The following is a 27,444-nucleotide window of genomic DNA, read 5'->3' on the forward strand; positions in this document are numbered from 1 at the left end:
TTTCAAAGTGTTGCAAATAGTAGCCCGACATGTCATTTACTTGTGGAAGTAGTGTAAAAGCTGAACGAGTCGTGAACAAAACATGATAAACTCACTAAAACACACTTCATTGTTGCATTTCTCCCCTCAGCATTTGAAACCGCACAATAAATAAGCTGTTAAACCCATTAGGAAATCGAATAATACATTAAGATATCAATGAAATGAGCATATTTATAAATGTGACCAACGAGTCAGTAATTATGACCCCCGTGCAAAATTAAGAATGTCATCTAATCCCATCGACAGTAATGAATGGAAGCAATCAAGATATTTAGATAAAAAACATCCTCATGGAGAAGACATAAATATTCAATTCTGCCGCAAATCCTCCGAAATCAGATTAATAGCATCAAAATCCCATTTCCTGAAGGCACAATAACGTGCAACTAAAATGCAGAGAAATGTCGTTAGTCGTGGTATGCAGAGGCATTTTTTTCGTCTCCATTTCTGGCAAGCTTTTTTTTCCTCTCCCCTATCCCGATAGTCTCTTTCTGGTTCTTTCTGACTGATGATGACACAACGCACCGGGTGGGCCTTTCGACTTTCAACACTTCCTGCAGTACAAAACATTTCCTCACTTTTAACACCATCCCGGCAACATTGATTGATTTTTACCCGTGCCCATGTGACCTTCTCAGCATGGGGACTTCCCGTTACGCTCAAGCCTTCTGATTCCCTTGCGCTCGTCCGATCGCTTCCTGACTGGCAGATGACTCTCATATGACTTTGTTCCCCTCGCATGATGCAAATGACACAATACAATGGAACGTTATTTCCTCAAACAAAAATAGCGACCAATTTAGAAATGTAATTATCTCAGTTGCGCAATGCTTTGAACTCTGTTGCTAATCAAAACAGGAGCATGCTCGTTTTCCTCACCGTCGTGTCGCCTTCAGGTGTTCATGGAGCATCCGGATCCGGATGAGCAGTTTCTGTGCTGCGCCAGGAACGGAGACCTGGACGCCGTTCGGAAGCTCCTGGCATCCAAGGTGAGCGGAGAGAGCCCGTTGGACATCAACTGCAAAGGTTGGTCGCCATCACCTGCGTGTTGTACACTCTCTTTGTGTTTTCAAGAAAGGGTTTCAATTTCAAACAATGGTTGGGATTTGAAAGTAAAGTTTCAAGACAGGCTTGTTTGAGGTTATCTCACCATCATTTTGGGTTCATGTTCCAGGTAAGAGTAAGTCAAACCGGGGTTGGACACCGCTTCACTTGGCCTCTTATTTTGGACACACGGCCGTGGTGGATGAATTATTGAAGGTTTGTTCTTCAAAAATAGCAACAAAAAAAAATCACGCGAAAGGTCCGACATTCGCGCAATTGTGTTAAAACAGGCCGGGGCGGAGGTGAACCTGCCCAACAACGTCGGAGATACGCCTCTTCACAAGGCCGCCTTCACGGGAAGAAAGGTACTTCACCACATCCCCTCGACCCAATCGATCAAGCAATCAATCAACCGATCGATCAGGAGGTCGTCATGCTGCTGCTGCGCCACAACGCTAGCGCGAGCGTCATCAACGGGACGGCTCAGATTCCCAAAGACGTCACTCGGAACGCCGAGATCAGACGCATGCTGGCAGGTCAGAACATCGCACACCGTGATATACAGAGTCGGGCGAATCGTTTCTGCCGTGTTGTTTTTACAGCGGTCGAGAAGACCGAAGAGCAAAAACGGGAATGTGAACTTCTTGAAGCGGCGGGAGAAGGCGACATGGTCACTCTGAGTCAGCTGGTCAGAGGAGAATATCAGCATTCTGGAAGAAACGAGCACAGCTCACGTCTTGTGTTTGCTGTTTCTCTTTGATTTAACTTAAGCTGAGCAGCAAGAAGCCGCCAAACATCGAGTGCACAGACGTGCTGGGCAACACTCCGCTGCACTGCGCCGCCTATCGAGGCCAGAAGCAATGCGCCGCCAAGCTGCTGAGGGCCGGCGCCTGCGCCAGCGTCAGGAACAAGATCGGTAAGGGGGAAGGATGGTACAGCAAGGCCCAAATGTCTTCAAACTGCCCTTTTGACTATTTGGAAACAACAACAATGCCGGTTTCAAATGCATAATTAACTTTGGAACTTCTCCATCCAGCTTGTGTTATTGTTTGGATAGAGCGAGGAAAACCACTTTCATTTTGGCAAATCCCATCGACGCACCGAGTGCCAGGTGCACTTTCTTAATTATTGCTATTTGAACAGCAAATTGCTGCAGCGCACCGCCGGCATTAAGTTACAACCTGCCAAGAGTGTTTTTTTTTGTTTTATCTCATCTGTTCGCTTGAATCTTACTCCCAAAGTGTATATGTATAATGAATATAAAGGTCAAATCGCCAACCCAATCCGCTGAGTATAAATAAAATATCCCAGCATTATAGTTCACCTAATTTGACCAAGCAGTTTGAAGAACGTGGGAGAGCACTGAAACTAAAACAGATCTCCATAAAATATATTATCGCGAATGCTTTTAATGCCTCCGATACGGCGACGGTTTCGCTGTGTTCTTTTCTTTTCGCCTGATTAAATGCTTGGTACTCAATGATTAGCGCCGTGACTCAAGAAGCCATGATTACACGAGAGGCCTAACAGTGTTAATTAGCCTCGATGCAGTTGAGGTTTTTTTTTCTTCTGTTTATGTTGATGACGCGTTTCTCTCATCTCAGATTGTGTGGGAGCAGTTGAAGATTTCAAAGTTTTCAAAATTGGGTTTCGTGTTGTTTTTTTCTCAGGGCAGACCGTGTTGGAATTAGCTAGCGACGCGGCCATGAGACAATTACTCGAAGGCAACGCACGCCGGGTGAGTTCTGATACTACAGGTCAACAATTCCTCTCCTTGCGGTTTGGTTTCCTTAATGACGTTTCTCGTCTTTGCAGGGGATGCGACGTCACGCCAAAACATTTGAGGGACTCCTCTGGAAGGTGAATTCCACGACGCACTGTGATTTCCAAGCTAGCGCTTCGAAATATCCTTTCAAATTGGAACTCTCTGCAGTAGGGTTAATTCACCGCATACATATCAGCAAGCAAGGGGCTCATACTGTTTGCCTCGAGCAACACTTGATGAAGCGCGCTCTCAAAGTGCTTCAATACAACATTGATTGCTCCATTTCAGTGGGCTCAATGCAAATGTCTCCATAATGAAAATGTACTCGTGACCGAACCTCTTTGCTTACTCTCCTCTCGGGTGTCCGCCCGCAACCTCACTTAGCAGCCTGTGAAGCGGCTATTGATTAGCGTAATGATTCCGTCCGTAAACACCGAGACATTGACAGAGTCAATGAAGTGTGACGAGATTACACAAATATCTGCGCAAAACAGGTCCCGATAAGTTGTCGAGTTAGCCGGCTTGTCGCTAAGCTAACCATGGCGTTTGCTAGATGGGTTGTTGTATTGTTCTGAATAAAAGCAAATAAGAAATGGAAATGAATGTCAATACTTGACAAATATACAAATAAATGCTGGGGCTATTGTTCAGAGCCAAGGGAAAATTTCCCAGTGCGGGTTCGGAATATGCAAATGAGTTACCGCTGTCAAAATGGAGCGATGGTACTGATTCCTCCCTCGTGTGTTGTTCCCGCAGAGCTCCAGATTTTTGGGCTGGCGCTCCTATTGGGTAGTCCTCCACAACGGCGTTCTGTCCTGGTACTCCACACAGTAGGTGGCGTCTCCGACCTTGCTCGCCTTTTGATTAGAAAGATGGCAGAAAATCGTCAAAGGACCTGAAAAGTGCTACTTCAGTAAAAGTAACAGAAAAGAACTTTGGTGGACGTTCGAGTCATCTTGATGAATGCTACCTGCGGAAAAGTCTTTATGTATCTGACATTTTCAAGATTATTTATCGGGTATTAAATGTAATTTCGGTCAATATAAAGTCTACACCCCCCAAATCAAATGTCAGCTTTTTATGATGATGATAAAAATGGCCATCAAGTCCATTTCCAAACTTTTTCCTATATTAGTGTGACCTAATGGTAGTTGCATAAGTGTGCACACCCTCTAAACTGGGATGTGGTTCACATTGAAACTCATATTAAGTGAGAATGTTAAACATGGATTGGAGGGTTGCTTGTTGTATGTTTAAAAAAAAAAAAAAGTGCGTAGTTGTGACTTGTTACCTCCTGCTGCTCAAGGTCTGATGCGGTCGCCAACGTCAGGAGGCAAGGATGCAAGTCCCTCAATCACGCTCAGATTCTGGTGAGAAGCAACTCCCCTTTAAATACTAGTGTAGCTCAAAATAGGGTTTTAAATTAGGGCTGCAAGACACTTCGTTTTAAAATCAGGGTTTAAATTGTGGGTATAGTTTCAAGATTTTGAATTTGACATTTTTACATTTAAAATCATCTGCCATTGTTTTTTAGAGAAAACATTTTGAATGTAAATTTCTGCTAGTGGTATTGGTGCTTGGTATCGGCAGTCTGGTAAAATAGTGGTATCCAAAAACCCTATGATAAGAATAATAACAATGGAATAGTTTTTTTTTTAAATAAAAGTATGTTTTTCTTCTCTTTTTATGTTTTGTTGATTTGTTGTTGTTGTTGTAGATTCGCTCCAAAGATAAGTGCATCTTCACCCTGAAGTGCTTCGATGACAGCGTCCATTACTTCAAAGTATCATCCAAAAAGGAGCCCGAGGCGACAAGAAAAGTACGCTTTGATGTTTCCACGCTTTTACACTTTTTCCAATGCCATCGCCGTCCCGCTCGATCAATTTGCAGGCGCCGCCGTCCAATTGGCGACTTCTATTTGTGACGACCTGAAAATTTAATCCTCTACGCTCGCCATCACAAACACAAATCACCTCGCATTTGCTGTGACATTTGTCTGAGAGGGAAAAGTCAATGGCCGCCTTGTTTGTCATGCTTTGTAGTCTGCTATTTACCAGCCCCGGATGTCGATTTTTTTTTTTTCATGTCAGAACAGGCTGACAAGTGAATGGATTTCAATAGATGCACACTTTAGTGACCACAATTGCAAGGTTAAGCTTGCTTGAAATTGGGCTTTTGAGATGAGGTTAGGATTTTAAAAGGTAGGGGGTAGGGTTTTAAATCATGTTTTCAGACACGGGTTTGGGTTTCAAATTAGAATATCAAGACATGGTTTTGGCTTCAAAACGGTTCCAAACCTGATTAGAGTTTAGCCAAATGAAGTGACACCTCACCCCCGTTGTTGACTTGTAGGGTTGGCTGGACGCTTTGGAAGAACACTCAGCCTTCAGCACACACTACTGCTCCCAGGAGCAGGACGGCCACGGGGAGGACGAAGATGAGGAAGAGGAGGAAGGCTTCTCGTCGGGTCGGATAGCCGACGCCCTGCAGGTGGCAAGCGCACACAAACAAACAACAGCAAAGCAGCAATTAGAGTCATTATCTAAAACCCAATGTGGCGCAAGGTTCACGCTGTGCAAAGACCCCCCACTCGCAATCACACTCCTGATTGGGGTTTTTTCTTATGGCTTCAAGACTTAGCGGGAGGGTTCGGGTTTCACTCACATCGTGTCGATGATGTTTGTTAGTTTGTCTCTCCCTATGGATGCAGGCGGCACAAGCGAGCCACGCCAAGTTGGAGCAGGAAGTAGAAGCCTTCCTGGCCGCCATCAAGACGGACGACTTGCCACTAGGTGACAACAGCAACAACTTTTCTTTGACATTGATTGAAATAGCCTCAAAAGATATGATAAGCCAGAGTGGCACTCAGACGAGAGCAAGACCTTCGTCAAGAGCAAATAATCAGCATCAAACACACCTCTGCGATATTCAGGAATTTAGGCAAATGGATAAAATAATCGTTTGCAAGGTTAAATCAAGCACAACTAAGTTGAATAAATCTGAAGGTAAAACACACTTACTTTTAAAAGTAATAGTCGTAAGGCGCGTTTTCAGGCTGGTTTTTAATTCGGGTCCCATCATTCCTTTTTCCTTGAGCAGAGTTTCCGTCTTACACGATGGAGAAGCTGCAGGCCATCCGCGAGCTGTCAGGAGAGACCAGTTCCCACCTGGCCGTCTGTCTTGGACTGGTCACCAAACAAGAAGTGGTGAGTTACTTCTTGACATTCACAATTCAAAATATTTCAAGAAAACCTTACGCCCAGTTTGAGAATCGGGATTTCATATATTCAGTGTACGGTTCTTTCTGGCCGCTAGGGGGTAGGATAATACATACATGTATGTATATAGTAGAAGAAGATCGTCACAATGCCTCAGTAGGCCGCATTTTCTTCCAAGAGGATAAAGAATATATGCATGTGAATATTGTGTCTGTCTATATGTGTTGCTGCACCGTTTATGTTCAAATATCCGTTGTTGTTTTTGTTTTTTTGTCAAAGGCAAAATTGTTGAGTGAACTCTCGAATCGTTCATCTGTACCTAATGGAGTGTTGGTTTCACTCACAAACACGGCTAAACCTCCGATAGCAGATTGGCCACCATCTGCAGTCACAACGGCGCCATTCATGCCTCGCACACGGTTCCAGAGCTTGGTGTGAAAGAAAAGAAAAAAAACAGGAATGAATTAGCGTGCTCATTAGAGAGCAATCAAGCTGCCAGATCATCCAGCGGAAGAGCTGGGTCGCAGCTTTCTGGGTTCTGACACCTTGGCCCGGGCCTCCTCGCCTCAGCTGGGCGAAGCCTTTTCAACTGAGACGTGTGCAGGCATAAAAAGCTCACGGTCCCACCCCCTCGAATTCTCGCGAATAGGCTGGCTCTCAGCAGGGATAACGTGATTATTCTCCTTTTCCACGAATGAAAACAGCGGGGTGTGCATTTAAAAGATGCCAAATCATCTCCAGTGTAACTCCAACCTAAAAGAAATACACTTGTTCAAAAAACAGCCTTTGTCTTTTTTAAAGTTTAGCGTTCGTTTTGTTATGTTCGTTATATTTAGAAAGTCTGACTCCAGTTTTGGGAAATAATAAACAAACAAAGTGATCTCAGATTATAATTTTTTTGTACTCCTAAAATCTATTTTAAAACTGAATCTGCAACTTCTTTCCTTTTTATGGTAAATATTTTTTTTGGGGTGCTTACAGGGTTTTTTCTCCCAAGTTTCACTTTTCTGACTTTATTTTAGATGGCGCACTACCAGTTTGGCCTAAATATTACCTTACTTCTTTTTCACACCATCTGGTGAGCTCAATTTTGGGAGGAAAGTGCCATTGCGATAGGAAGCTTTGGCTAATGGTAGCTGCGGCCGCCATTATGGCTCGACCTCGAGCAGCTGCATCGCCATCTCGGCGCAATGATGACGGCGGTGCAGAGGTGCAGGTTCAGCTCCGTCCTGATTGGCTGCTGCTCTTTTCGTTCTGATTCAAAAAAATATTGCGGTATATTTGTTCAAATGTTTTCATTAGTGAAAAAAAAATACTAAAAAAACTAAAAGTAGTAACTAAGAGTAATTATAGCTTTAGCGTACTTTTTTTTTTTCAACATTTGTGTTCCTCTTAGTGTATACACAATGTAGTATAGTGTTTCATTGTGTGTGTGCAGGTGCGTAGCATGAAATTAGAGCTGGAGGTGGAGAAGAATAAGATCCTGTCCAAAGCGCTGCAGACGCTGGCCAGCGAGCATCACGAGTTGGAGCAGGTGGTCGTCAAAGGCTCCAGCGGGCTCAGCGACGATGAGTTCCACGACGCCTTGTCTGGTCAGTTACATAGGAAGAAATGAAAGATGTTGACAGTATTATTATGTAAGATGACAACTTTTTTTAATAATCAGATTTCCCCCAAAAGTTAAAAAAAGATCTATTCTACCAGGTTCCGACTCGGAGCTCTCCCTGAGCGGCTTCGAGACGGTAGCGAGTCGTTCCTTCGAGGAAGAGGACGGTGGCATCATGTTTGGCGGCAGAAGCAGCAGCAGCAGCAGTGGCCCCGATGGCGTGTCACAGGACGATTGCCATGGCAACGACCAGCAGATGCAACCCAATGGGATCACCAAGTATAGGTCAGCGGTGCACGCCGGCGTTGCAACTGAGACACTCCGGTCTTTGATCACACACCAAAACCACCTAGTCATAATATTGCGACAAGAAATTATGATTATGAATGCAAAAATTATTTGTACACACATTTTTTAACACAACGCCAGAAGTATTAAAATTACCGTACGTTTTAAACACTTTTTAAAGTTTTAAGGGCCCCTGGGTCCTTGTACTTTTATGACATTTTTAATTTTGCTAAGAGCTGACCTGATTCTCCGAATATTATGACTCAATATTAAAATGCTTCACTTATTTATTTACTTAGGAAAAAGTAGAACAGCAAACTTTCATTTTTCTTATTTATTTTCTGAAATTCCTCATTACCGACTTCTTAATTTAGTCTCTGGGCTCTTTCCACTTGATGCGCTGAATAATTTAGAGCGGCGCTGCCCCCGAAAGAGCAGCACGGAAAGGACAGGTGTCTTTGTCTTAGCGCTTTAAATATTAATGGCAGCTCACCCTAATCAGTCAGCAGCGTTGACCGCTCCCTGCAGGCAGCTTTTAATGAACTGCGTCAACGCACACTTACTGTATAAACGCGCCATGCAAAAGTCTCCATCACATTTATATGGACTCCAGCGGTCAGATCTTCTGTCCTGCTCTGATTACTGTTCTTGGTTGCATTTCTCACAAGGCCACTTGTGACTAGATTTCATCGGGACTTGATCAGGATTTAAAGTCAACCTGGATAAACCAGCACTGTTGTTTAAGACTAAGGAGACGTTTTAGGTTTGTTCAGAAACAGAATGGCTGCTTTGGGTTTAGTGGTGGCTTCAAACGCAGACACACATTCTTTATCCTTTGACAGCTTTGAACGAAGGAGCAGTCCAATGCACATCTTGAGACTCGTTGGCCCTGGCAGACCACATATCGTACAAGTGCCGCTGGGTTTTGTTGCAGCGTGTCACTCAATACACGAAGAGGCTCCTTAGCTGGCTGAGACTTAAATAAGATATGACGTCCTGCAGCTATTGTGTGTCTGCGATGTTTAAACAAATAAGAGCAGTTGCAAATACGGAATTTAACCCCGCCCCCCCTTCTCATTATTGTTTCAGGACTAGTTTACCTGCACCCATGTTTTCAAGAAATGACTTCAGCATTTGGAGTATTCTCAGAAACTGCATCGGAATGGTGAGATTGATTGTCTGCCGATCTCTCAGCATGCCAGTTCGTTTTGTAGGTTAAATGTGTTGCTTTTAAGAACTTCTTATGCTTTAAGTGATCAAATCTCGACTGAACTATATAGCAATGACTGACGTGTGACTCAAACCAATGAGCATTTTAATACAATCATTCTTTGATAGTTAGAATATAGCCTAGACTAAGAACCTTGAGCAAATGTGGGAGTTGTCAGAGAAAATACCCATTAAATAAATAAAACCTATTAAGACAGGGCTCGTCCGGGATTTGAACCCGGGACCTCTTGCACCCAAAGCGAGAATCATACGCCTAGACCAACGAGCCATGTACTGAAGAGTTAAATTAATAGTTGTCACATGGGTTCTTATGGGACAATGGACAGGAAAACCCAAGGCCCATGGTTGGACAACGCTTCGAGTAAATGTGGACGACGCCCAATAAATATGGGCTCGTCCGGGATTTGAACCCAGGACCTCTCGCACCCAAAGCGAGAATCATACGCCTAGACCAACGAGCCATGTACTGAAGAGTTAAATTAATAGTTGTCACATGGGTTCTTATGGGACAATGGACAGGAAAACCCAAGGCCCGTGGTTGGACAACGCTTCAAGTAAATGTGGACAACGCCCAATAAATATGGGCTCGTCCGGGATTTGAACCCGGGACCTCTCGCACCCAAAGCGAGAATCATACGCCTAGACCAACGAGCCCTGTACTGAATAGTTAAATTAGTAGTTGTCACATGGGTTCTTATGGGACAATGTATCGGAAAACCCAAGGCCCATGGTTGGACAACGCTTCGAGTAAATGTGGACGACGCCCAATAAATATGGGCTCGTCCGGGAGTTGAACCAGAGATCTCTCGCACCCTAAGCAAGAACCATACGCCTAGCCCAACGAGCCATGTACTGAATTATTAAATTGGTAGTTGTCACATGGATTCTTATGGGACAATGTGCAGAAGAAATGCCAAGGCCCATGATTGGACAACAATTGGAGTAAATGGGGACCGCGCCCAATAAACAAGGGCTCGCCCGGGATTTGAACCCGGGACCTCTCGCACCCTAAGCGAGAATCATACCCCTAGACCAACGAGCCATGTACTAAACAATGAAACTAGTAGTTATCACATGGGTTCTTATGGGATAATGTGCAAGCAAAGCCAAGGTCCATAGTTGGACAACGATTTGAGTAAATGGGGACGACGCCCAATAAGCAAGGGCTCATCTGTGATTTGAACCCAGAACCTCTTGCACCCTAAGCAAGAATTATATGCCTAGACGTTGAGCCACGTTCGAAACAGTTGTCACATGGGTCCTCATGGGGCGATGTCCGGAAGAAAAGCGAAGGCCCAAAGTTGGACAATGGCTCGAGTGAATGGGGAAGACGGGCAACACACGAGGGCTCGTCCGGGATTTGAACCCGGGACCTCTCGCACCCGAAGCGAGAATCATACTCCTAGACCAACGAGCCATATATTCAGTTGTGAAATTGTTAGATGTCACATGGGTCGTCATGGGACAATGAAAAGCCAAGAGCGATGGTGGGACAATGGCTCGAGTAAATGAAATCGGGAAGACACCCAACAAACAAGGGCTCGTCCGGGATTTGAACCCGGGACCTCTCGCACCCTAAGCGAGAATCATACGCCTAGACCAACGAGCCGTGCGATAAAGTGCTAAATTAGTAGTTGTCACATGGGTTCTTATGGGACACTTTACAAAGAAGCCAAGAGCCATGGTGGGACAATGGCTCGAGTAAATGAAATGGGGAAGACACCCAACAAACGAGGGCTCGTCCGGGATTTGAACCCGGGACCTCTCGCACCCTAAGCGAGAGTCATACGCCTAGACCAACGAGCCAAGTGTTAAATTATTAGTTGTCACATGGGTTCTTATGGGACAATGTGCAAGAGTAGCCAAGGCCCAAGGTTGGACAATGGCTCAAGTAAATGGGGAAGACGGCCAATAAACGAGGGCTCGTCCGGGATTTGAACCCGGGACCTCTCGCACCCGAAGCGAGAATCATACGACTAGACCAACGAGCCATATGTTCAATTGTCATATTGTTAGATGTCACATGGGTTGTCATGGGACAATGAAAAGCCAAAAGCCACGGTTGGACAATTGCTCGAGTAAATGAAATGGGGAAGACAACCAACAAGAAAGGGCTCGTCCGGGATTTGAACCCGGGACCTCTCGCACCCTAAGCGAGAATCATACGCCTAGACCAACGAGCCATATGCTCAGTTGTGAAATTGTTACATGTCACATGGGTCGTCATGGGACAATGAAAAGCCAAGAGCCATCATTGCTAAATGGCTCGAGTAAATGAAATGGGGAAGACACCCAACAAACAAGGGCTCGTCCGGGATTTGAACCCGGGACCTCTCGCACCCTAAGCGAGAATCATACGCCTAGACCAACGAGCCATGTGCACAAGTCTTAAATTATTAGTTGTCACATGGGTTCTTGTGGGACAATGTACAAGAGAAGCCAAGGCCCAAGGTTGGACAATGGCTCAAGTAAATGGGGAAGACGGCCAATAAACGAGGGCTCGTCCGGGATTTGAACCCGGGACCTCTCGCACCCGAAGCGAGAATCATACGACTAGACCAACGAGCCATATGTTCTATTGTGAAATTGTTAGATGTCACATGGGTTGTCATGGGACAATGAAAAGCCAAAAGCCACGGTTGGACAATTGCTCGAGTAAATGAAATGGGGAAGACGACCAACAAGAAAGGGCTCGTCCGGGATTTGAACCCGGGACCTCTCGCACCCTAAGCGAGAATCATACGCCTAGACCAACGAGCCATATGCTAAATTGTGAAATTGTTACATGTCACATGGGTCGTCATGGGACAATGAAAAGCCAAGAGCCATCATTGCTAAATGGCTCGAGTAAATGAAATGGGGAAGACACCCAACAAACAAGGGCTCGTCCGGGATTTGAACCCGGGACCTCTCGCACCCTAAGCGAGAATCATACGCCTAGACCAACGAGCCATGTGCACTTGTCTCAAATTATTAGTTGTCACATGGGTTCTTGTGGGACAATGTACAAGAGAAGCCAAGGCCCAAGGTTGGACAATGGCTCAAGTAAATGGGGAAGACGGCCAATAAACGAGGGCTCGTCCGGGATTTGAACCCGGGACCTCTCGCACCCGAAGCGAGAATCATACGACTAGACCAGTGCTTCTCAATTATTTTCTGTTACGCCCCCCCCTAGCAAGAAGAAAACTATTCGCGCCCCCCCTCCCCACCGTGACTATCCTAACTTGTCTTGTAAGTCGTAAAATGTTGCACTGTCGCAAACGTGACAGAAGTAACAATGAGAGCGCCACTGCCCCCTGCTGTAGTAAACGCGCAATTACACTTTATTCTAGTACTGCCAAAAAAAAAAGCCTGTTCTCCAGGGTCACACGCGCCCCCCCAGGAATAGCACTGCGCCCCCCAAGGGGGGCGCGCCCCACTATTTGAGAAGCACTGGACTAGACCAACAAGCCACAACGACGTTGGGATCTCCATTACCTGTCACTTTCAGGAGCTCTCCAAGATTGCTATGCCTGTGATCTTCAACGAGCCGCTCAGTTTCCTGCAGCGTCTGACCGAGTACATGGAGCACACATACCTCATCCACCAGGCCAACGACACTCTGGACTCCCTTGAGAGGATGAAGGTAATGCAACAATAGCCCAAAACATACAAGCCCTGTCAGCAAAGGATTTGCTTGAGTGGGAATATGTTAATGATTCAGGAACTTTTCATGTCAGTGCGTAGCCGCTTTTGTCGTGTCTGCGGTGGCATCGCAGTGGGAGAGGACGGGCAAGCCCTTCAACCCCCTGCTCGGAGAAACCTATGAACTGGTCAGGTGAGGGGGGGGATCAATCCAGGTTTCTAATCCAAGCACTCCATGGCAAATTTTCCATTCAAAAATAGTCATGCGACTTAAATCGCATTCATCCAGGGAGGACCTCGGTTTCCGGCTCATATCAGAGCAGGTTAGCCACCACCCTCCTGTCAGTGCCTTCCACGCTGAGGGCCTCCAGCAGGACTTTGTCTTCCACGGCTCCATCTACCCCAAACTCAAGTTCTGGGGGAAGAGTATGCAAGCCGAGCCCAAAGGAGTCCTCACTTTGGAGCTGCCCAAGTGAGGACCGCCAAAATACACCATCACGTTCTTTTCCGTTTCCTAATATCACGCTAAAAGGCTTTGGTTGACTGCGCAGCCACAACGAAGCGTACACGTGGACCAATCCCACGTGCTGCGTGCACAACATCATTGTGGGCCAGCTGTGGATTGAGCAGTATGGAAGTGTGGAGGTGATCAACCACAAGTAAGAAGATTTCCAAAAATAATCATTTCCTTAACAATGAAGAAATGTTGCTAAGTTGATGTTAATGTTGATGCTATTGCTAAGGCTAACCAGCACCTTGAGTGAATCAAAATAGCAACCACAACTTGGATAAATGATTGCTGTTATGCTGCCACTCACGTTTAAAGCCTTGGAGGAGGTTTCCATTGGCTTCATGGTCTTCTGTATGTTTTCTGCAGAACTGGTGAAAAATGTTGCCTCAACTTCAAGCCATGTGGCCTCTTTGGCAAAGAACTGCACAAGGTTGAAGGGTACATATTGGACAAAAGGTACGCACACATAAATCATTGGTTAACTGTGTGCTGTTGATTTGTCATCATATACAGTCAATATAAAAAGTATGGAGGTGGAAAAAAAACTAACTTTCCATGTCTATTTCTTCAATTTAACAATTCAGTACATGGCTCGTTGGTCTAGGCGTATGATTCTCGCTTAGGGTGCGAGAGGTCCCGGGTTCAAATCCCGGACAAGCCCATGTTTATTGGGCGTCGTCCCCATTTCCTCGAATTATTGTCAAACCTTGGGCATTGGCTTCTCTTGTACATTGTCCCATAAGAGCCCATGTGACAACTAATAATTTTGCATTTTAATACATGGCTCGTTGGTCTAGGCGTATGATTCTCGCTTAGGGTGCGAGAGGTCCCGGGTTCAAATCCCGGACGAGCCCATGTTTGTTGGCCGTCTTCCCTCATTACTTGAATCATTGTCCGACCATGTGCCTTGGCTTTTCTTGTACGTTGTCCCATAACAACCCATGTGACAACTACTAATTTAACTATTTAGTACGTGGCTCGTTGGTCTAGGCGCATGATTCTCGCTTTGGGTGCGAGAGGTCCCGGGTTCAAATCCCGGACGAGCCCTGTCTTAATAGGTATTATTTATTTAATGGGTATTTTCTCTGACAACTATTTAATTCCTGTCATTTTCCAACGTATCTCCAAATGTATCTTTCATCGTCTCCTTAATCACACTTCATCATTCCTTGTGTACTTTCATTATTTCCAAACCCTTGTGCCGAGTGGGAAGTCCCATTGTCATCGCTCTAGCTTATAAGTGATGGAGATTAAAGCCTTTGCGGCAAACGCAACACGCTCGGCGCCTATTAAAAGCACATCAAAATAACCCGATCCTTCATTATATTTCCGAGCCAGCGTGATTTAATGAGCTTTAAGTATACTTTACAGAAATCATTTGTAAATCCAAACCGCCACCGTGATGAACTTTGGCTGGATTCCAATTTACCAAGAATATGATTAATTAGCAATTCCCCCGCAATTAATCAGTCGTTTGACTTGGAAGGCAAGCTCTCCAACGCCAGGAGCCGAATGAAAATTCACATCTGCAAGAAGGGTAGCCAAGTGGGATTAAAGGAAAGCAGTAAAACCGTGGAGCAGATGGCTCGTTGGAGAACGTGAGATAAAATGGGGATTTTTTTTTGGCCGGGTTTGCAAAGCATTTACAGCCGTTGACAGTGATACCAGCACTCGATGTGTAATGCGTGATATTACTTGGCGAGGCGTGTAAGACTGATAAGGACATGTTTTGTGTCTACTACAAGAAAACAATGATGGAAAAATGAAGAGAAACTCCTGATGTTGCACTTTCCTAAAAAGTAGACAAGCTGTGGATATTCCTAAAATGAAGAAAAACTTGTTACTTAAGCGTAGAATTACGTTTCCAAAATTGCAGGAAAGGCAGCCAAGTCGTGAAAAAAAAAGAAAAGAAACAAATTATTTGTATACTCTTTTTTTTTTTTATCACAGTTGACCGTGAGACCGCCATTAAATGTGCATTACTTGGCGAAAGCCACAAATGCTGATAACGACACTTGCGTTATGTTACCTTGTCACCGCCGAGTCAGAAAACGAGCAAAAAATAATGATTTTGTGTGTGTGTGTGTGTGTGTGTGTACTTTCCACACAAAAGCAAAAAGAAGCTGTGCGCGCTGTACGGCAAGTGGACCGAGTGTTTGTACGTCATCGATCCCGCTGCCCTGGAGGCTCACAGAAAAAGTGACAAGAAAGGAGCAGAAGGCAAAAATGCCAGCAGAAAGGTAATAACTCTACTTGGTGCTACTGTGACTACAGTAGCAGAAAAGGACCGGTCAGCCCATTTTTTAGAGTCACATTTGGAACTGTCACACAAGTGTAAAACCAAGTCGAGCACTGCAAAAAAATAATTAGAGGTTAATGGTGGGCTGGAGGCAACATTACTTGGATTTTATAGATTGAAAAATGGAACATAGGATAATAAACAGGAAGTGTAAATGACTCATGCTCGAGCCAGACAATCGATGGATGTTGCACTTTCTTAAAAAGAAGAAAAACGACGGATGTACTTTCATAATAAGCAGACAAATGATTGAGCTTGTACGTTTTTGCTAAAGAAGAGAGCAAAATGTATTGATCTGTAAAATGAGTTTAGTCGTCCGCGTCATGCGCAGGGCGACAGCGAGGATGACGTTCCCTCTCAAGCTCCCGACAGCGTGGACGTGATTCCCGGCAGCCAGCTACTTTGGAGGATCCCCCCTCGGCCCAATAACTCAACCCAGGTCACCTTTGAAAACGCACTCCTACTCACATGTGGTTTGAGTAATAAGCTAGCTTCTTACGCACTACCCCTTGGAAAGAATCCAATTTTGCTGTCTGATCTGATGACAGATGTACAGCTTCACTTCCTTCGCCATGCAGCTGAACGAGCTGCACGAGGACATGGAAGGCGTCCTGCCCCGGACGGACTGCAGGATGAGGCCTGACATTCGAGCCATGGAAAACGGTGACATCGGTAACCGTGTTTTTTTTATATTGTGGATGTCAAATAAATTGATTAGATGACAAGTGGGTTTCTTATTTTTACCCCTACATTTGACTGCATTGATTAAAAAAAAAAAAAAGATGCTCTCTTTTTGAGGGTTTGGGGGGGGAGCTATTATTTGGTCTAAAAAAGTTTGTTATAGTTTTGTGATTGTTGCCACAGACTTAGCCAGCGAGGAGAAGAAAAGACTGGAGGAGAAGCAGAGGGCGGCCCGTAAAAAAAGCTCCAAATTGGAGGACGAGTGGAAGACAAGGTGAAAGACAGGAGGCCTTTTGTAATTTATGCAAAGTCTTTTAATTGGATCCATCTTTGTTAGCGACAAGATGGATCCGTCGGAAACCGTGTGGTGTCCTCATCATCTCGCCAAAAACGGGACATCATTATTCACTCTGTCCGCTCTGGTTTGTCTGTTTAATGTGCTGAGCTGAGCGGCCATTTTGAGTTAATTACTCGTACTCTAAGAATGTTTTGCAAATGGCTTTATAATAGCCTGTAAATGCCGCAAGATAGCAGCGAAGCACTACTTTTTGATTCAACGGAGCCACGGCTTGTCGAAATGAAATGTTGTGATTTTCACTCGGTCAGGTAAATGCTGAGCGCTGGTTGTAAAGCTATCCTGCGGTCTGTTTGTTGCTTGAAACACTTGAGCTAAATGGATATTTATTTCCCCTTTCTTGTCTGTTTTTGTGCTCGCGCACTTCGCCCAAGGTTAGACTTTGACAGCTACGTGCTCCACATGCATGATGGGAAATCACCAGAAATAATTGAAAGAAAAGCCTTTCATATCCTCTGCGTTGAGATATCATCTCGAAATGTGTGCCCCCCTCCCCCCCACCTCTTGAGATGGGCTTGGCGGGATCCACCGTGTGCTTTTATCGCTCATCTGCTCTACTTTCTATTTATCCACTTCTCTTCCTTCTTTTGACAAGATTCTTCCTCTGTGCACTTTAAACGTGACACAACACATACATACAACACTAAAAGGAGATCCTGTTTTGTTACCGTGACGATGAGGTTAGAAGCCTGAGCTTTACGGGCTAAGTGAGGACACGATAAAAGATAAAAATGCTTGTGTCATCTCACACTGGTATTCTGAAGAGCCAACTTTCTGTAAACAAGTCTATTTTTTGTTCGTCTTACCTTTTGACTTCTTGTCTTGGTTGTCAGGTGGTTCCAGCAGGGTCCCAACCCCCACACCGGATCCCAAGACTGGATCTTCACGGGTGGATACTGGGACAGGAAGTATCCTCATCTACCGGACATTTATTAGAATTCTTTGCAAGAAAGATGCACACATGAACTGCGGCCTTAAACTGCATTTAAAAGTGTGTATGATAAATGTCAGTATCTCTGGACTTTTAGCTCCTATATGTGTGTGTGTGTGTGTGTTGTTTTTAACAGGCTGCTGTCTAAATATTTTTAACATTCCTGAAGTTCTTGTTTGTTGTACAGTATAAACACTTGCTGAGCCATCAACAATCTTCCACAATATGCTACGCTACAAAAAAAGCAATTTACATGTCCATGTATAGAAAAAGGGGAAACCGGGGCAATATCTATGATTGTTACACTAACTGGTCACTTTATTAGGTATACCTGTGAAAACAGTTAAAACAACCAAATATATGAACTGTATGGTAAAGTCTACCTCTGTTCTCTTTACTTTACCAACATATTGTGACAGTTGACAAGACAGTGACGCCACACCCTCCTTCTCAGAGTGCGGGACACGCTTTGATATCCACGGGGCCGAGCACCGTCACCGCCCGCGTCTCAAATGCGATGCGTCTGCCATTTATAATCACGTTTCTCAAGCAGCCCATGTACGGCGATGTCACGGGGGCAACACTTGAATCTGTGACCCCTGTAAAAAAAAATGCATCACTCACCTTTGGTATTTTCGAAAGCTATGGTGTGATTTCTTACCTCCAATGTGAAGTAATGCCCGTTTCATGGAGGAAAGGAAGGATGCGAAAGAGCCAGCCTTCTTTTCAGAAACGTCGTCCACTGTTAGCGTCAGGTATTTTTGTCCTGTGGAAACTAAGCAACAGTGTAACATGGATGAAACGAGCCCACCAAGAATTCAATTCTATTAAAAATTGCCATTGTTGAAGGATTAATAGCTATTGTGACTTTTGCATCACATATTAGCATTAAGCTAGCAGATATAAGTTCACAATCTCCAAATTTGGGGGCACTTGTAAGTCAAGAAGAAGAAATGGACCATCTCCTGAAAACAGACCTCTTCCAATCACGAGCTAAGCATACCTTTAATCACATGAAACTCTCCATCGCAGAGGTTTTGTGGAGTCAGCGCGGCGCTGACACTGCTGCCGCCATCATTCACAGTGACGCCCACCTGCAAGATCACAAAGTTACTCAAGTGGCCCCCACCCCTTTCCCTAATTAAACGGGATGGCGTCCAAGAGGGAAAGGTCACCGTGTCGTTAATTAAGAACACGTCGAAGCTGCTTCCGTGGGCCTGCGCATGGAAGAGAAGGCCGGTCAGGCGATGGGGGCGCAGCTCGAAGGTCAACGTAAAGTGAGCGCCCACTGCAAAGGGATCGTCTGGAAAGGAGAACAAATACCTTAATGCGGTTGTTTGTCAGGAAAATAATTTAGGGCAGGGGTGGGCAAACTAAAACCCTCGGGCCACCTTCCCCGCTTCATTCTTTGATCCGGCCTATCAACCATTAACATTTCCATTCAACAATTTTCTATCGACAAACAAAAGTGCATTGATGCAAACCAAATTGAACCGTTCCAACTTAAAATGAACCGTCAAGTTTTGAAGATCAAATGGTGCTCTGAAGAAAAATGTTGTTAGGGCATCAAACCTAAGATGACGTGACCGCCGCCAAAGTAGGCCCCGCTCTCCGTGAGCCCGTCCGAGCAGGGCGACACTCCGCGGGCAGCTTCGGGTTTGCCCACCGGGTAATTGTTCATTCGGAAGTCCCGCACGCATCCCGAGATGCTTTTCAAAAGGATTTGGGGTCCCTGTGTGAGAGCATAAACCACATGTAATAAAAGTGCATGGACACATCAAAATATATAACAATAAAGCTTGACACTGACTTTAGTGACCCCTGGGTGGCCCCCCAGGTAGACATAACTGTGGAGGTTTAAGAACGAGCCTTCTTCATTGGGCAAATTGCCGTCGGTCACGCGGATCCCATCGACCAGAAGATGAAACGTGTTTTTCTCCACACTGCAATCCACCTGCCAAAAAGAAGCGTCAACAAAGGCATCATTGAGCTAACTCACAGCCAAAATGCTATTAGCGAAATGAAAAAAAAAAAAAGGAATACAAAATATTGACATTCCAGGTCCAATTTAGGCTGAAAAATGGATCGTCCTTTTAAAGGCTGTTACAAAAATGGACCAGACGCTCTAAGTTAGCCGTAGCAATGACAAACATAGCTCCGGGGTGGTGGTTGCTTGAGCAGACTTTGCAGTCCATTTACTCTGTGCCAGTGTCCGTCGTTTGTCTTCAGCTTGTGGTGGATGACTCTGTCCGGCCCAAGTGACATCTTAATCTTGCCGTTTGTCACGTACAGAGCTAGCAGGGGCACCGGGCCCGTGCCCTCGACATAAAGGATGAGACCCTTAGAGGACTTGGTCTTAACGTCCAGGGAGAAGTGAGGCCTGAGTAGATAACGAGAAAAACAATCTGATCTTATCCTTTGGCTTAAATACGACCTATTTTTTCCAGTGCAATTAAAATAGCCAGACAGACATTTGATACATATCTGGAGGTCATATTCTTCAAAATTGTGCAAGGAAATTGTACAGCGCGTAAGGTCAAGATGAGCCAGCATCTGTCTGGCTTGATGATCACACCGGCACGTGGTTCCTGTCCTCAGGAAGGACCCGAGAGGATCACTTTGGAATGTGACATCACCTGTAATTAAGGTCCTGCTGGGACAGCTTGTACGCCAGCCAGCTGTCTCCCTGTGAGAGCTGGTAGCCTCGGCGGGGCGGCCGCTGACGTCCGCACTCGCCGTCTGTTTGGTCTGCAGTCTGACGTGACACACGAGTGGCGAGCGTAAAAAACCAAGACGGAAACTGTAATTAGCTCTGAGAATTGTGTATGAAATGCTGAGGCAAAAGAAATATAGTGAATGGAGAACCTTTTCCCTCTAGTGGTGTGACCTCCCTGTATAAGTGGATTAAAATGAAAGCGCTTACTTTTCTGAGCATCTCCAACTGTCTGTTCACATCTGTGGGGAGTTGTGGTGTTTGCGTGAGCGAACCGAGACGGCATTGACCCGGGATGACACCTGCCGTTGGCGGCAGAGAATTCAGATCCACCGGCGTCAAGCTCTGCGCTGCCGACCTGCATTGAGTTATGGATCGTAATTGCAACGGCAAGACACGACGACCCATTTCGATCGGGAAATTAAAAATAAACAATAAAGAGTCCAAACCTGGAGTAAAGGTCAGCAATGCAGACTCTGAATTCTTCTTCTTGCTTCACCTCTGCTTCCTCAACTGATACGTTAAGATCGATGTCTACGTTGTCAACTTGGACTTCAAGCCTGACGACATGGCGTCATTAGTCATGTTGTTAGAAATCTGTGGGATACTTGTCGGTGGAGAATGGCAAGCGGTACCTCGGCGTATGCGCCGCACACAGGTAGTGCCATCTCCCGTCATTGTATCTTTGCGATGACGTCAGACTGTCACGACCGAGGCGAAATTGCAGGAAGCCGTCGGCCAACGAAATGTGACCTAAGAAGGTGCTCTGCGGCACACACAGAAAAATACTCATGGAATCATCTGGACGGTTATATTGTATGGATTTTTTTTTTTTCACCTGAGAGCTGCTCCTGAGAATGCCGCCGTTTTTGTGCATGCTCCTGAATCCCAGAGCCAAACGTTGTTGTTCTGGTGCAAAAACCCAATCACCCGAAAGAGGCGAACGCAAAGTGGCTGTGCGAATGCCCTGCATTAAAGAAAAAAAAAACGGCATATGGAGTCATTATTTATTTTTGTTTGTCTCGCATGCTTTTTTTTTGGTTCGGTTGATCTGATCCCATGTGGTCTGAAATTCATCTTTTTAGTAAATACAAGTACTCCACAGTCTCCACTTTGCACCGAATTCATTACTGGAACGGAATGTTCATCAAGTTGTCAGCAGTGTTGGGAATCTTGGTGGTGACGCATAGTCAATTGCGCAGGAACAATAGCGGCGTGTTTACCGGCAGTCCGAAGGGACACGCATCACTGACGCCTATTGTCGTGTTGTACTCCACAATTTGGCCATCGGCGCTCACGAGATCCACGCAGCCTTTCAGCGGCGGAGCGATGATGTCGTGTCTGAGGTCAAAAAGGCAGTATGGATTTGGAATCATGTGATTTGGAAAGCAATCCGTATTGTTGATCTAATCTTTTAGCTGAGAGTGTTATTTTCTTCTTGTTTCTTTTTTTACCTGGTTCTAATGTGCTGCGGCACCCCTCCTATATAAAACCTTTGAATAGGAATGTGATCATGCTTGTCGGAGAAGTATTGGTCTTCGTAGTTGACCGTGAACATGTCATCAATGGTGATGGTGAAGTGTTTGTTCTGGGAAGACACAGCTGATGACATTCGGATACAAGAAATGTTCTTTTTTTTCTTTGTAGAACTTACAAAAAGAGACACTGAGTCACGCCTCCAAGGACGCCACTTCATCTTCTTGTTTTGACGTTGAATCACCAGGTTGCCTTGTTCCACCAGCAAGCACCAAAACAACTCCTGCACAAGCGGCAAAAGTCGGAATGTTTTCACACAATCGAATCTACCGTAGCGAAATATTTTAATCTTCCCTGAGCCTTACTTCGGTGCCGATGTAGAACAACAAGGCATCGCTCTCCCAGCTCTTTATGCGCAATTTAAAGATGCGCTTCCTCATCTTGTACGGCTCCTTCACCAAGACCTCGCGGTAGCCGCTTCCCTGGTAGTAATGGGACACCTCGGATCCGGGTAACCTGCTTGACGAGTGGTGTCTTTTGATTTCACTTGTTTTGAAATTTGAAGGATTTGTTTTGGGCGCTTACATTAAAGCGTGCACACCGGGCTCCATGTTGACGGTGCGCTTGGAGTTGTAAAGGCAAAGTGGTTTGTCGTTGATGTGGAGTAGTTTCACGTAGCCTCGGTAGTTTGGATAGCGCAGCTCCTTGGGAGGCTGAAAAGGAGATATGAAAAGGTCGGCGCTCTCTAGCGGTATGCCAAAAAGTCACATCAATTCATTTTTATGATTACACATGACATGTTAAAGGGTTAATGATTTTTTTTTTAATGCATTTACGCTGAAATGTTGAGGGTAACCGCCCACGTAGAAAACCGTGCGTTGTGGATCCAAGTCGAGGATGCCACTCGCGGTGTACGGAAGGTGACGTTTGGGGGTGAACAAGACGGGCCACTCTGAAGTGAAGTTCGCTGTAATGTAGACTTCGGCGTCGTGGTAAATTCTGAGGAACACCCACCCACACACAAAAAAAAACAAGAAAATATAGATTATTCAAAAATATGAACCCCCGGCTAAACTTATCTCCCTTCATGGTGGATAGATGCCTGACCGCAAATAGCAAAGTAAACATGAATAATTAATGTTCACTTATACATTGCTATGTAAAAAAAAAAAAGCAAGAAAATGAGGCAGTAAACACACACACACAATAACTGGTTCTCGCCAAAAACTGGGACAGGTCAATTTCCGAATGTCATTTTCTAAACATATACAAACCTGTGGAAAACAACGTGGTCCAAAGCGGAGGGATGCACGCCAGTGAACGTAGTTATAGGACCAGCCGCCACCTCATGGACGTGGCCGCCTAGCTTGTAGATGCAAATCAGCACGCCGTGCCTGATGGCCATCCCTATGAAGTCGCCGGATGACTGAGACCAGACGAGATTGCATATTAGTTTTGCTCCATATTCACAGGTGACAGAAAGTTCATATACAGTAGCTGGTTTTAATTGGAGGTGGTAAAAGTAAAAACCTGACAGAAAAAGAAGTGCCTGAAAATTCGACTGTGGGGAGTAACAAAATATTTGTGTCCTGGCAGGTTACTCACATCCTCGTGGCCAAGGTACAAAACAAACATGTCGTCGTCTCGTTGTTGGTCTCTACTGCTCTCCGCTGGCTTTTTTTCCACACTGAGAAGGAGGCTGAGGGCCGTGAAGGCTTTCAGGTCTTCGGTGTTGCTCGGGGGACGAAGCTCAATGTGGCCTTTCCCTCTGAACGCGGTGGCGAGCGAGATCTGCAAAAATGATGAAGACGCAACAATCATTTTTTCACATGAGGCGTTTTGGTACTGAAGTGCTGCTTCCACGAGTGAAAATACAATCTCGCCTTTTACTGATTTTTTTTTTAGTGGTAGCAAATACTCTCGAGTTCTGCCTACGTGTTGTCATGGTAACAAAAATCTGCACTCACTAGAAGGAGACGTAATCGCTAATCGTCCCCGAAAGACCAAAATAAATAAATATTGGAATACATCACCCTGTCAAGATGGCTCCTCGTCTCCTGGACCAGGTCTTTGATCATGCTAATGTTTTCTGTCATGTTGCCTCGAGCTGGTGACGTTTTTGCCAGGGCCTCCATTTGGACCAGCTTGTCTGTCATTACCGGAAGCACCCACTTCAAACTCCTCACTGAAATGCAACATCTTATTTGAGAATTACAGTTCCAAATGGACCCACAAAAATAAATATGAGTGCTTCAGCAAGGGCTTTTCTTTTTATTTTATTTTATTTCATTTTAATGAAGTACTTACCAGCATCTTGTACGTCATTTAAAATGTTATTGAATGCCAGACCGCTGTTGTTGAAAGTCAATCTGGCCATTTCCTCTCCCATATTCATCAGTCTGTTAGTGACATGAGTGGCAGTGTCATTAGTAACAGAAGTTTCTCTTTTGGCAGATTGGATCATCACATTCATGTCATCTGAAATACAAAAAGACATTTTATGATGTGACATTCCTACTAATCCTCTTAAAAAGTATATCTTTAATTCTAAAACACACAGTATTATGATTTCAGAGTCCATTTCAGCAAATAATATTTTTTAAAGGTATTCAAACTCTCCTTACTTTAGTTACAATTGCATTTTTGCGGTTTCTATACTTGTGACATGTCGATGACGGTTTTACAAGTGTGCTAAATTCCAACTGTATCGTAACGTAAAAATTTAACGTCACATACTAAACCACTGACCTCTTTTAAGGCTTTTGATTTCATGGCTCACTCTGGAGATGTCAAATCGCAGAGATTCTCTTTTGTCTTGCTGCCTTTTCACGCCATCTTTGCATGCGTTCAGTGACTCTGAGAGCGCTGTTGGACAAAAGATGTCATCATGCGTCACCTCCACATTTTAAATAGAGCTTCACATTTCTTTTTTTTTTTTTTTTCGTGGTTACACACTTATGAAGTCATTCTGGGTGTGATTGGCTGTAGTCCACACGCTAGTCAAATACTCTCTCATGGACTCAGATGTCAAGAGCAGATCACCCCGTGCCATATCCTAAGTTAGTCAAAGAACAATGTTAAACATTTTTTCACGAACTGAGCCACCGCGAACAAGAAAGGGCTCACTCCATTTTTGTCATTTTGAAGTGAAAACAGGGGAGGCGAATTTGAAAATAGTTGGCACGATCCATTATTTCACTTTGTATTGTTTTCAAGCTCAGGTGCTCGTGTTTTTCCATCTTAGTAGATCTTTTTTCATCAGCTGTAGATAGGATTTGACAGATTTGACGATTTAGGCCACTGTTGCACTAAACCAGTCAGCCATAAGAAACATGCTCTCAACCAAAATGACAGAAATGGAGTTCACCCACTTTGGTTGTCAGTGGCACAACTAACCCTGCCGGCACTTAATTCACCTTTAAGGTTTCGTCAGCAGCCTTGTCGGCCTGATGCGCAGCCATTGCTGCCTCCTCCGTGTCAGTTGTGATGTTCTTCAATCTGTTGGGCTCACTGGACCGCTTTGTGCCGTCAGCCGTGGGAAGCATTCTGTCATGACATTCGGCACAGTGGAAAAGAGCCAAAGAAAAAACGGACTGGTATCATTTTGGGCAGAATATGCTAATGATATCGCAGCGGGACAAACCTCTCACATCTGGATCCCGCATAGCCGCGTTTGCATAAACACTCGACCACCCCGCCGCCAATATTCATGCACGCCAAAGCTCGACTTGGACAAGACCAATATGCAGAATTAGACACCAACAAGGTGCAGAGCAGGAAGATTAGCTTTGGCTAAGTGACTTACTTGTTCCACGTGAAGGGACACGGACAAACGCGGCAGGATTTTTGGGCCGCGTCGCCATGGTAACCCTCCTGGCATCGTTCGCAGTGATCTCCTGCCGAGTGGAACTGACAGTTCTGGAAGTTGTTTGCATGACACCAACAAAAATGTCATCAAAATGTTTTCAACGGGCTAACTTAACAATACGCAAATATATTTTACCAACCACACATTTCCCCGTGAGCTCGTCACACTGGTCGGAGAGTCCGTTGCAGCTGCATGGTACACATTGACCTCGTAAGGGCCCGCTCCACTCCCTGTAGAAGCCGGAACCGCACTTCTACAAGGACACACACACACACAGTTTGATTGTGGGTCAATAAACAAACACTCCAACATCTCTTGACCCGACTCAGATGAATCATGGCACAGTAATCAGAGCGCAAAGTGATACATTGCACCTGTGTGCACTGTTCCAAGTGTTTTGTCTGGCTCACTCGCAGCTCTATTTGTCACACACCGCATAGACGGCGCTCAGAACGGGAGCAAGAAATGTCACCGTGTAATACAAAGTGCCTGCACTTCAAAATAGAGCTTTCTTGTTTGTTTTCATCTCGACATATTTTTATTTCCAAGGACATAAATCAATTTACATTTTGCTTTATTCCTCAGTGATGAATGACGAATTGGAAAAAAAGGCCAGTAATGGAAGCAAGGGCATAATTTGGTGCAAAAAAAGGCCAGTAATGGAAGCAAGGGCAAAATTTGGTACTGATCCAAACAGGATTATTATTATCTTTATAAAGTCAGACTACTGTTTTCGTTCCAGCTCTCTCGTCAAAGGCCGTCAGGTCGTGCAGGTATAGCTAATGAAGTTAGCCCATGCATATTACCTGCGCAATGAGGCTTCCCGTCTGGTCGCTCTGGGATGGATCGCAGAACCTTTTATGGCCTGGTGGCATCTGAATAGAGGGACTAACCCATGCCAATGAAAACACTAAAACCCAAAGCCAGGCTTTTATATTCTCTGGCATTATTCAATGGCGGACGCAATGTTCCAGCTCTGGTGATGAATCGAGTTGAACCTTGGAGCTTTTTTTTTTTTTTTCCATGAAACAGGCGGGACAGACGAAAAGGGAAGTGAGAGAGAGTGTTCATTGGGGTTCAAGGTTCAGTAAGGTGTGGTTGTACCGTGTTGAGTTATTTGGTTAGAACACTGCTTGGACATGTAACACATTGTGCATGTGGTAATTGCACTGTAAAAAGAAAAAGAAAAAAGTTGGGGGAAGACCCTGCTTTTTTTTTTTTTTAATTAAAGAGTCCCAAATATAATAATAAAATATTTTTTTTGTTTTTTTACCTGTTCTTTTCTTCGGCATTGTCATACAAAATGGTGTCCCTGACTCTGCTTTTTTTTTTTTTTTTTAACTTACAGTTTAGCTGTGCAAGGCGATTTTCAATTGCGCCCTCTGTGGTTATTCATACTATGATGTTTATTGATAGTGCTGCCAAACAGAAAGAGATTGGAGGGGCAGACGGAGAGAACAGAGGTGACACAGGAAATAAGAAAATGAAACCACAGCAGAGCAGTAACTGAATGTTCATGATATATATGACAATAAGAACATTACAACATCTTACCTCTGAACGAAATGACAACCAATTTGGGATGGATGCGACAACTAATAATCAATAAGAGGGAGGACATGGGAAAGGAAAGGACAGGGGAGGACCGGGGAAGTGAGTAAGGAGGTTTGCTGGACAAAATGTTTGGTGAAGAACTCTGTGGGGCCTGTCTTTTTGCTTTAGAGCTTCACAGAGGGCAAAGAAAGGTCACCGCACTCGCTCAGATACACAGAACTAAAGTGCTCACCATCCAC

General features: G+C 44.8%; 3 protein-coding genes and 14 non-coding genes across 22 annotated transcripts in view; 3 read left to right on the forward strand and 14 right to left on the reverse strand.

Moving 5' to 3' along the window:
* impact (impact RWD domain protein) overlaps window positions 1-1,063 on the reverse strand; it is an 11,038-nt gene extending 9,975 nt beyond the window's left edge. The window contains exon 1 of one of the 2 annotated variants that reach the window (XM_061296515.1): window positions 922-1,063. Coding sequence is in view for 1 of the 2 variants with exons in the window: in XM_061296513.1 (XP_061152497.1) it covers window positions 658-762 (105 nt within the window). In the remaining variant the exon portion in view is untranslated. Of the gene's footprint in view, window positions 1-657; window positions 772-921 lie in introns of those variants that run through there. The other variant, XM_061296513.1, reaches the window with a different exon arrangement.
* osbpl1a (oxysterol binding protein-like 1A) overlaps window positions 1-17,976 on the forward strand; it is an 18,428-nt gene extending 452 nt beyond the window's left edge. Inside the window, exons 2-28 of one of the 5 annotated variants that reach the window (XM_061296509.1) lie at window positions 904-1,068; window positions 1,217-1,302; window positions 1,377-1,451; window positions 1,511-1,622; window positions 1,689-1,774; window positions 1,858-2,002; window positions 2,757-2,824; window positions 2,902-2,946; window positions 3,608-3,681; window positions 4,158-4,221; window positions 4,569-4,670; window positions 5,204-5,341; window positions 5,562-5,643; window positions 5,951-6,057; window positions 7,508-7,661; window positions 7,774-7,960; window positions 9,053-9,128; window positions 12,684-12,818; window positions 12,913-13,010; window positions 13,107-13,289; window positions 13,369-13,476; window positions 13,695-13,784; window positions 15,442-15,568; window positions 15,959-16,066; window positions 16,176-16,299; window positions 16,492-16,582; window positions 17,497-17,976. In XM_061296509.1, the coding sequence (XP_061152493.1) occupies window positions 904-1,068; window positions 1,217-1,302; window positions 1,377-1,451; window positions 1,511-1,622; window positions 1,689-1,774; window positions 1,858-2,002; window positions 2,757-2,824; window positions 2,902-2,946; window positions 3,608-3,681; window positions 4,158-4,221; window positions 4,569-4,670; window positions 5,204-5,341; window positions 5,562-5,643; window positions 5,951-6,057; window positions 7,508-7,661; window positions 7,774-7,960; window positions 9,053-9,128; window positions 12,684-12,818; window positions 12,913-13,010; window positions 13,107-13,289; window positions 13,369-13,476; window positions 13,695-13,784; window positions 15,442-15,568; window positions 15,959-16,066; window positions 16,176-16,299; window positions 16,492-16,582; window positions 17,497-17,599 (2,933 nt within the window). In that variant the 3' untranslated portion in view covers window positions 17,600-17,976. Of the gene's footprint in view, window positions 1-903; window positions 1,069-1,216; window positions 1,303-1,376; window positions 1,452-1,510; window positions 1,775-1,857; window positions 2,003-2,756; window positions 2,825-2,901; window positions 2,947-3,607; window positions 3,682-4,157; window positions 4,222-4,568; window positions 4,671-5,203; window positions 5,342-5,561; window positions 5,644-5,950; window positions 6,058-7,507; window positions 7,662-7,773; window positions 7,961-9,052; window positions 9,129-12,683; window positions 12,819-12,912; window positions 13,011-13,078; window positions 13,290-13,368; window positions 13,477-13,694; window positions 13,785-15,441; window positions 15,569-15,939; window positions 16,067-16,175; window positions 16,300-16,491; window positions 16,583-17,496 lie in introns of those variants that run through there. The other 4 variants (XM_061296508.1, XM_061296510.1, XR_009717818.1 and 1 more) reach the window with 4 other exon arrangements.
* On the reverse strand, window positions 9,583-9,654 carry trnap-ugg (transfer RNA proline (anticodon UGG)). The gene has a single exon. It is a non-coding gene; the product is annotated as a tRNA-Pro (tRNA).
* trnap-ugg (transfer RNA proline (anticodon UGG)) lies at window positions 9,776-9,847 on the reverse strand. The gene has a single exon. It is a non-coding gene; the product is annotated as a tRNA-Pro (tRNA).
* Window positions 10,164-10,235, reverse strand: trnap-agg (transfer RNA proline (anticodon AGG)). The gene has a single exon. It is a non-coding gene; the product is annotated as a tRNA-Pro (tRNA).
* Window positions 10,539-10,610, reverse strand: trnap-cgg (transfer RNA proline (anticodon CGG)). The gene has a single exon. It is a non-coding gene; the product is annotated as a tRNA-Pro (tRNA).
* On the reverse strand, window positions 10,731-10,802 carry trnap-agg (transfer RNA proline (anticodon AGG)). Its single transcript has one exon. It is a non-coding gene; the product is annotated as a tRNA-Pro (tRNA).
* trnap-agg (transfer RNA proline (anticodon AGG)) lies at window positions 10,928-10,999 on the reverse strand. The gene has a single exon. It is a non-coding gene; the product is annotated as a tRNA-Pro (tRNA).
* On the reverse strand, window positions 11,113-11,184 carry trnap-cgg (transfer RNA proline (anticodon CGG)). The gene has a single exon. It is a non-coding gene; the product is annotated as a tRNA-Pro (tRNA).
* Window positions 11,305-11,376, reverse strand: trnap-agg (transfer RNA proline (anticodon AGG)). The gene has a single exon. It is a non-coding gene; the product is annotated as a tRNA-Pro (tRNA).
* trnap-agg (transfer RNA proline (anticodon AGG)) lies at window positions 11,497-11,568 on the reverse strand. Its single transcript has one exon. It is a non-coding gene; the product is annotated as a tRNA-Pro (tRNA).
* trnap-cgg (transfer RNA proline (anticodon CGG)) lies at window positions 11,690-11,761 on the reverse strand. The gene has a single exon. It is a non-coding gene; the product is annotated as a tRNA-Pro (tRNA).
* On the reverse strand, window positions 11,882-11,953 carry trnap-agg (transfer RNA proline (anticodon AGG)). The gene has a single exon. It is a non-coding gene; the product is annotated as a tRNA-Pro (tRNA).
* Window positions 12,074-12,145, reverse strand: trnap-agg (transfer RNA proline (anticodon AGG)). Its single transcript has one exon. It is a non-coding gene; the product is annotated as a tRNA-Pro (tRNA).
* On the forward strand, window positions 14,111-14,182 carry trnap-agg (transfer RNA proline (anticodon AGG)). Its single transcript has one exon. It is a non-coding gene; the product is annotated as a tRNA-Pro (tRNA).
* trnap-ugg (transfer RNA proline (anticodon UGG)) lies at window positions 14,304-14,375 on the forward strand. The gene has a single exon. It is a non-coding gene; the product is annotated as a tRNA-Pro (tRNA).
* lama3 (laminin, alpha 3) lies at window positions 17,738-26,586 on the reverse strand. The gene is made up of 29 exons (XM_061296507.1): window positions 26,458-26,586; window positions 25,791-25,904; window positions 25,589-25,701; window positions 25,427-25,510; window positions 25,200-25,329; window positions 24,739-24,838; window positions 24,532-24,648; window positions 24,091-24,261; window positions 23,817-23,968; window positions 23,389-23,574; window positions 23,058-23,209; window positions 22,620-22,782; window positions 22,369-22,496; window positions 22,149-22,299; window positions 21,962-22,066; window positions 21,762-21,895; window positions 21,531-21,648; window positions 21,146-21,274; window positions 20,943-21,073; window positions 20,757-20,867; window positions 20,518-20,665; window positions 20,231-20,349; window positions 19,794-19,974; window positions 19,405-19,548; window positions 19,167-19,326; window positions 18,770-18,897; window positions 18,598-18,688; window positions 18,256-18,369; window positions 17,738-18,193 (listed from the first exon to the last, which is right to left on the reverse strand). The coding sequence occupies exons 1-29, from the start codon at window positions 26,524-26,526 to the stop codon at window positions 18,045-18,047; spliced, it is 3,792 nt and encodes a 1,263-aa protein (XP_061152491.1). The 5' UTR covers window positions 26,527-26,586; the 3' UTR covers window positions 17,738-18,044.
* Window positions 26,587-27,444: the final 858 nt, after the last annotated feature.

Source organism: Syngnathus typhle, linkage group LG14 (genome assembly GCF_033458585.1).
Source record: "Syngnathus typhle isolate RoL2023-S1 ecotype Sweden linkage group LG14, RoL_Styp_1.0, whole genome shotgun sequence".
NCBI classification, from domain to species: Eukaryota; Metazoa; Chordata; class Actinopteri; order Syngnathiformes; family Syngnathidae; genus Syngnathus; species Syngnathus typhle.

Excerpts from the sequence above, each read along its gene's own strand:
- lama3 (XM_061296507.1), bottom strand. The coding sequence starts at position 26,526 with ATGCCACCAGGCCATAAAAGGTTCTGCGATCCATCCCAGAGCGACCAG. Across the intron at positions 25,330-25,426 it reads GCGGGATCCAGATGTGAGAG|AATGCTTCCCACGGCTGACG; the intron begins GTTTGTCCCGCT and ends ATGTCATGACAG. Across the intron at positions 21,896-21,961 it reads GTGACTCAGTGTCTCTTTTT|AACAAACACTTCACCATCAC; the intron begins GTAAGTTCTACA and ends GTGTCTTCCCAG.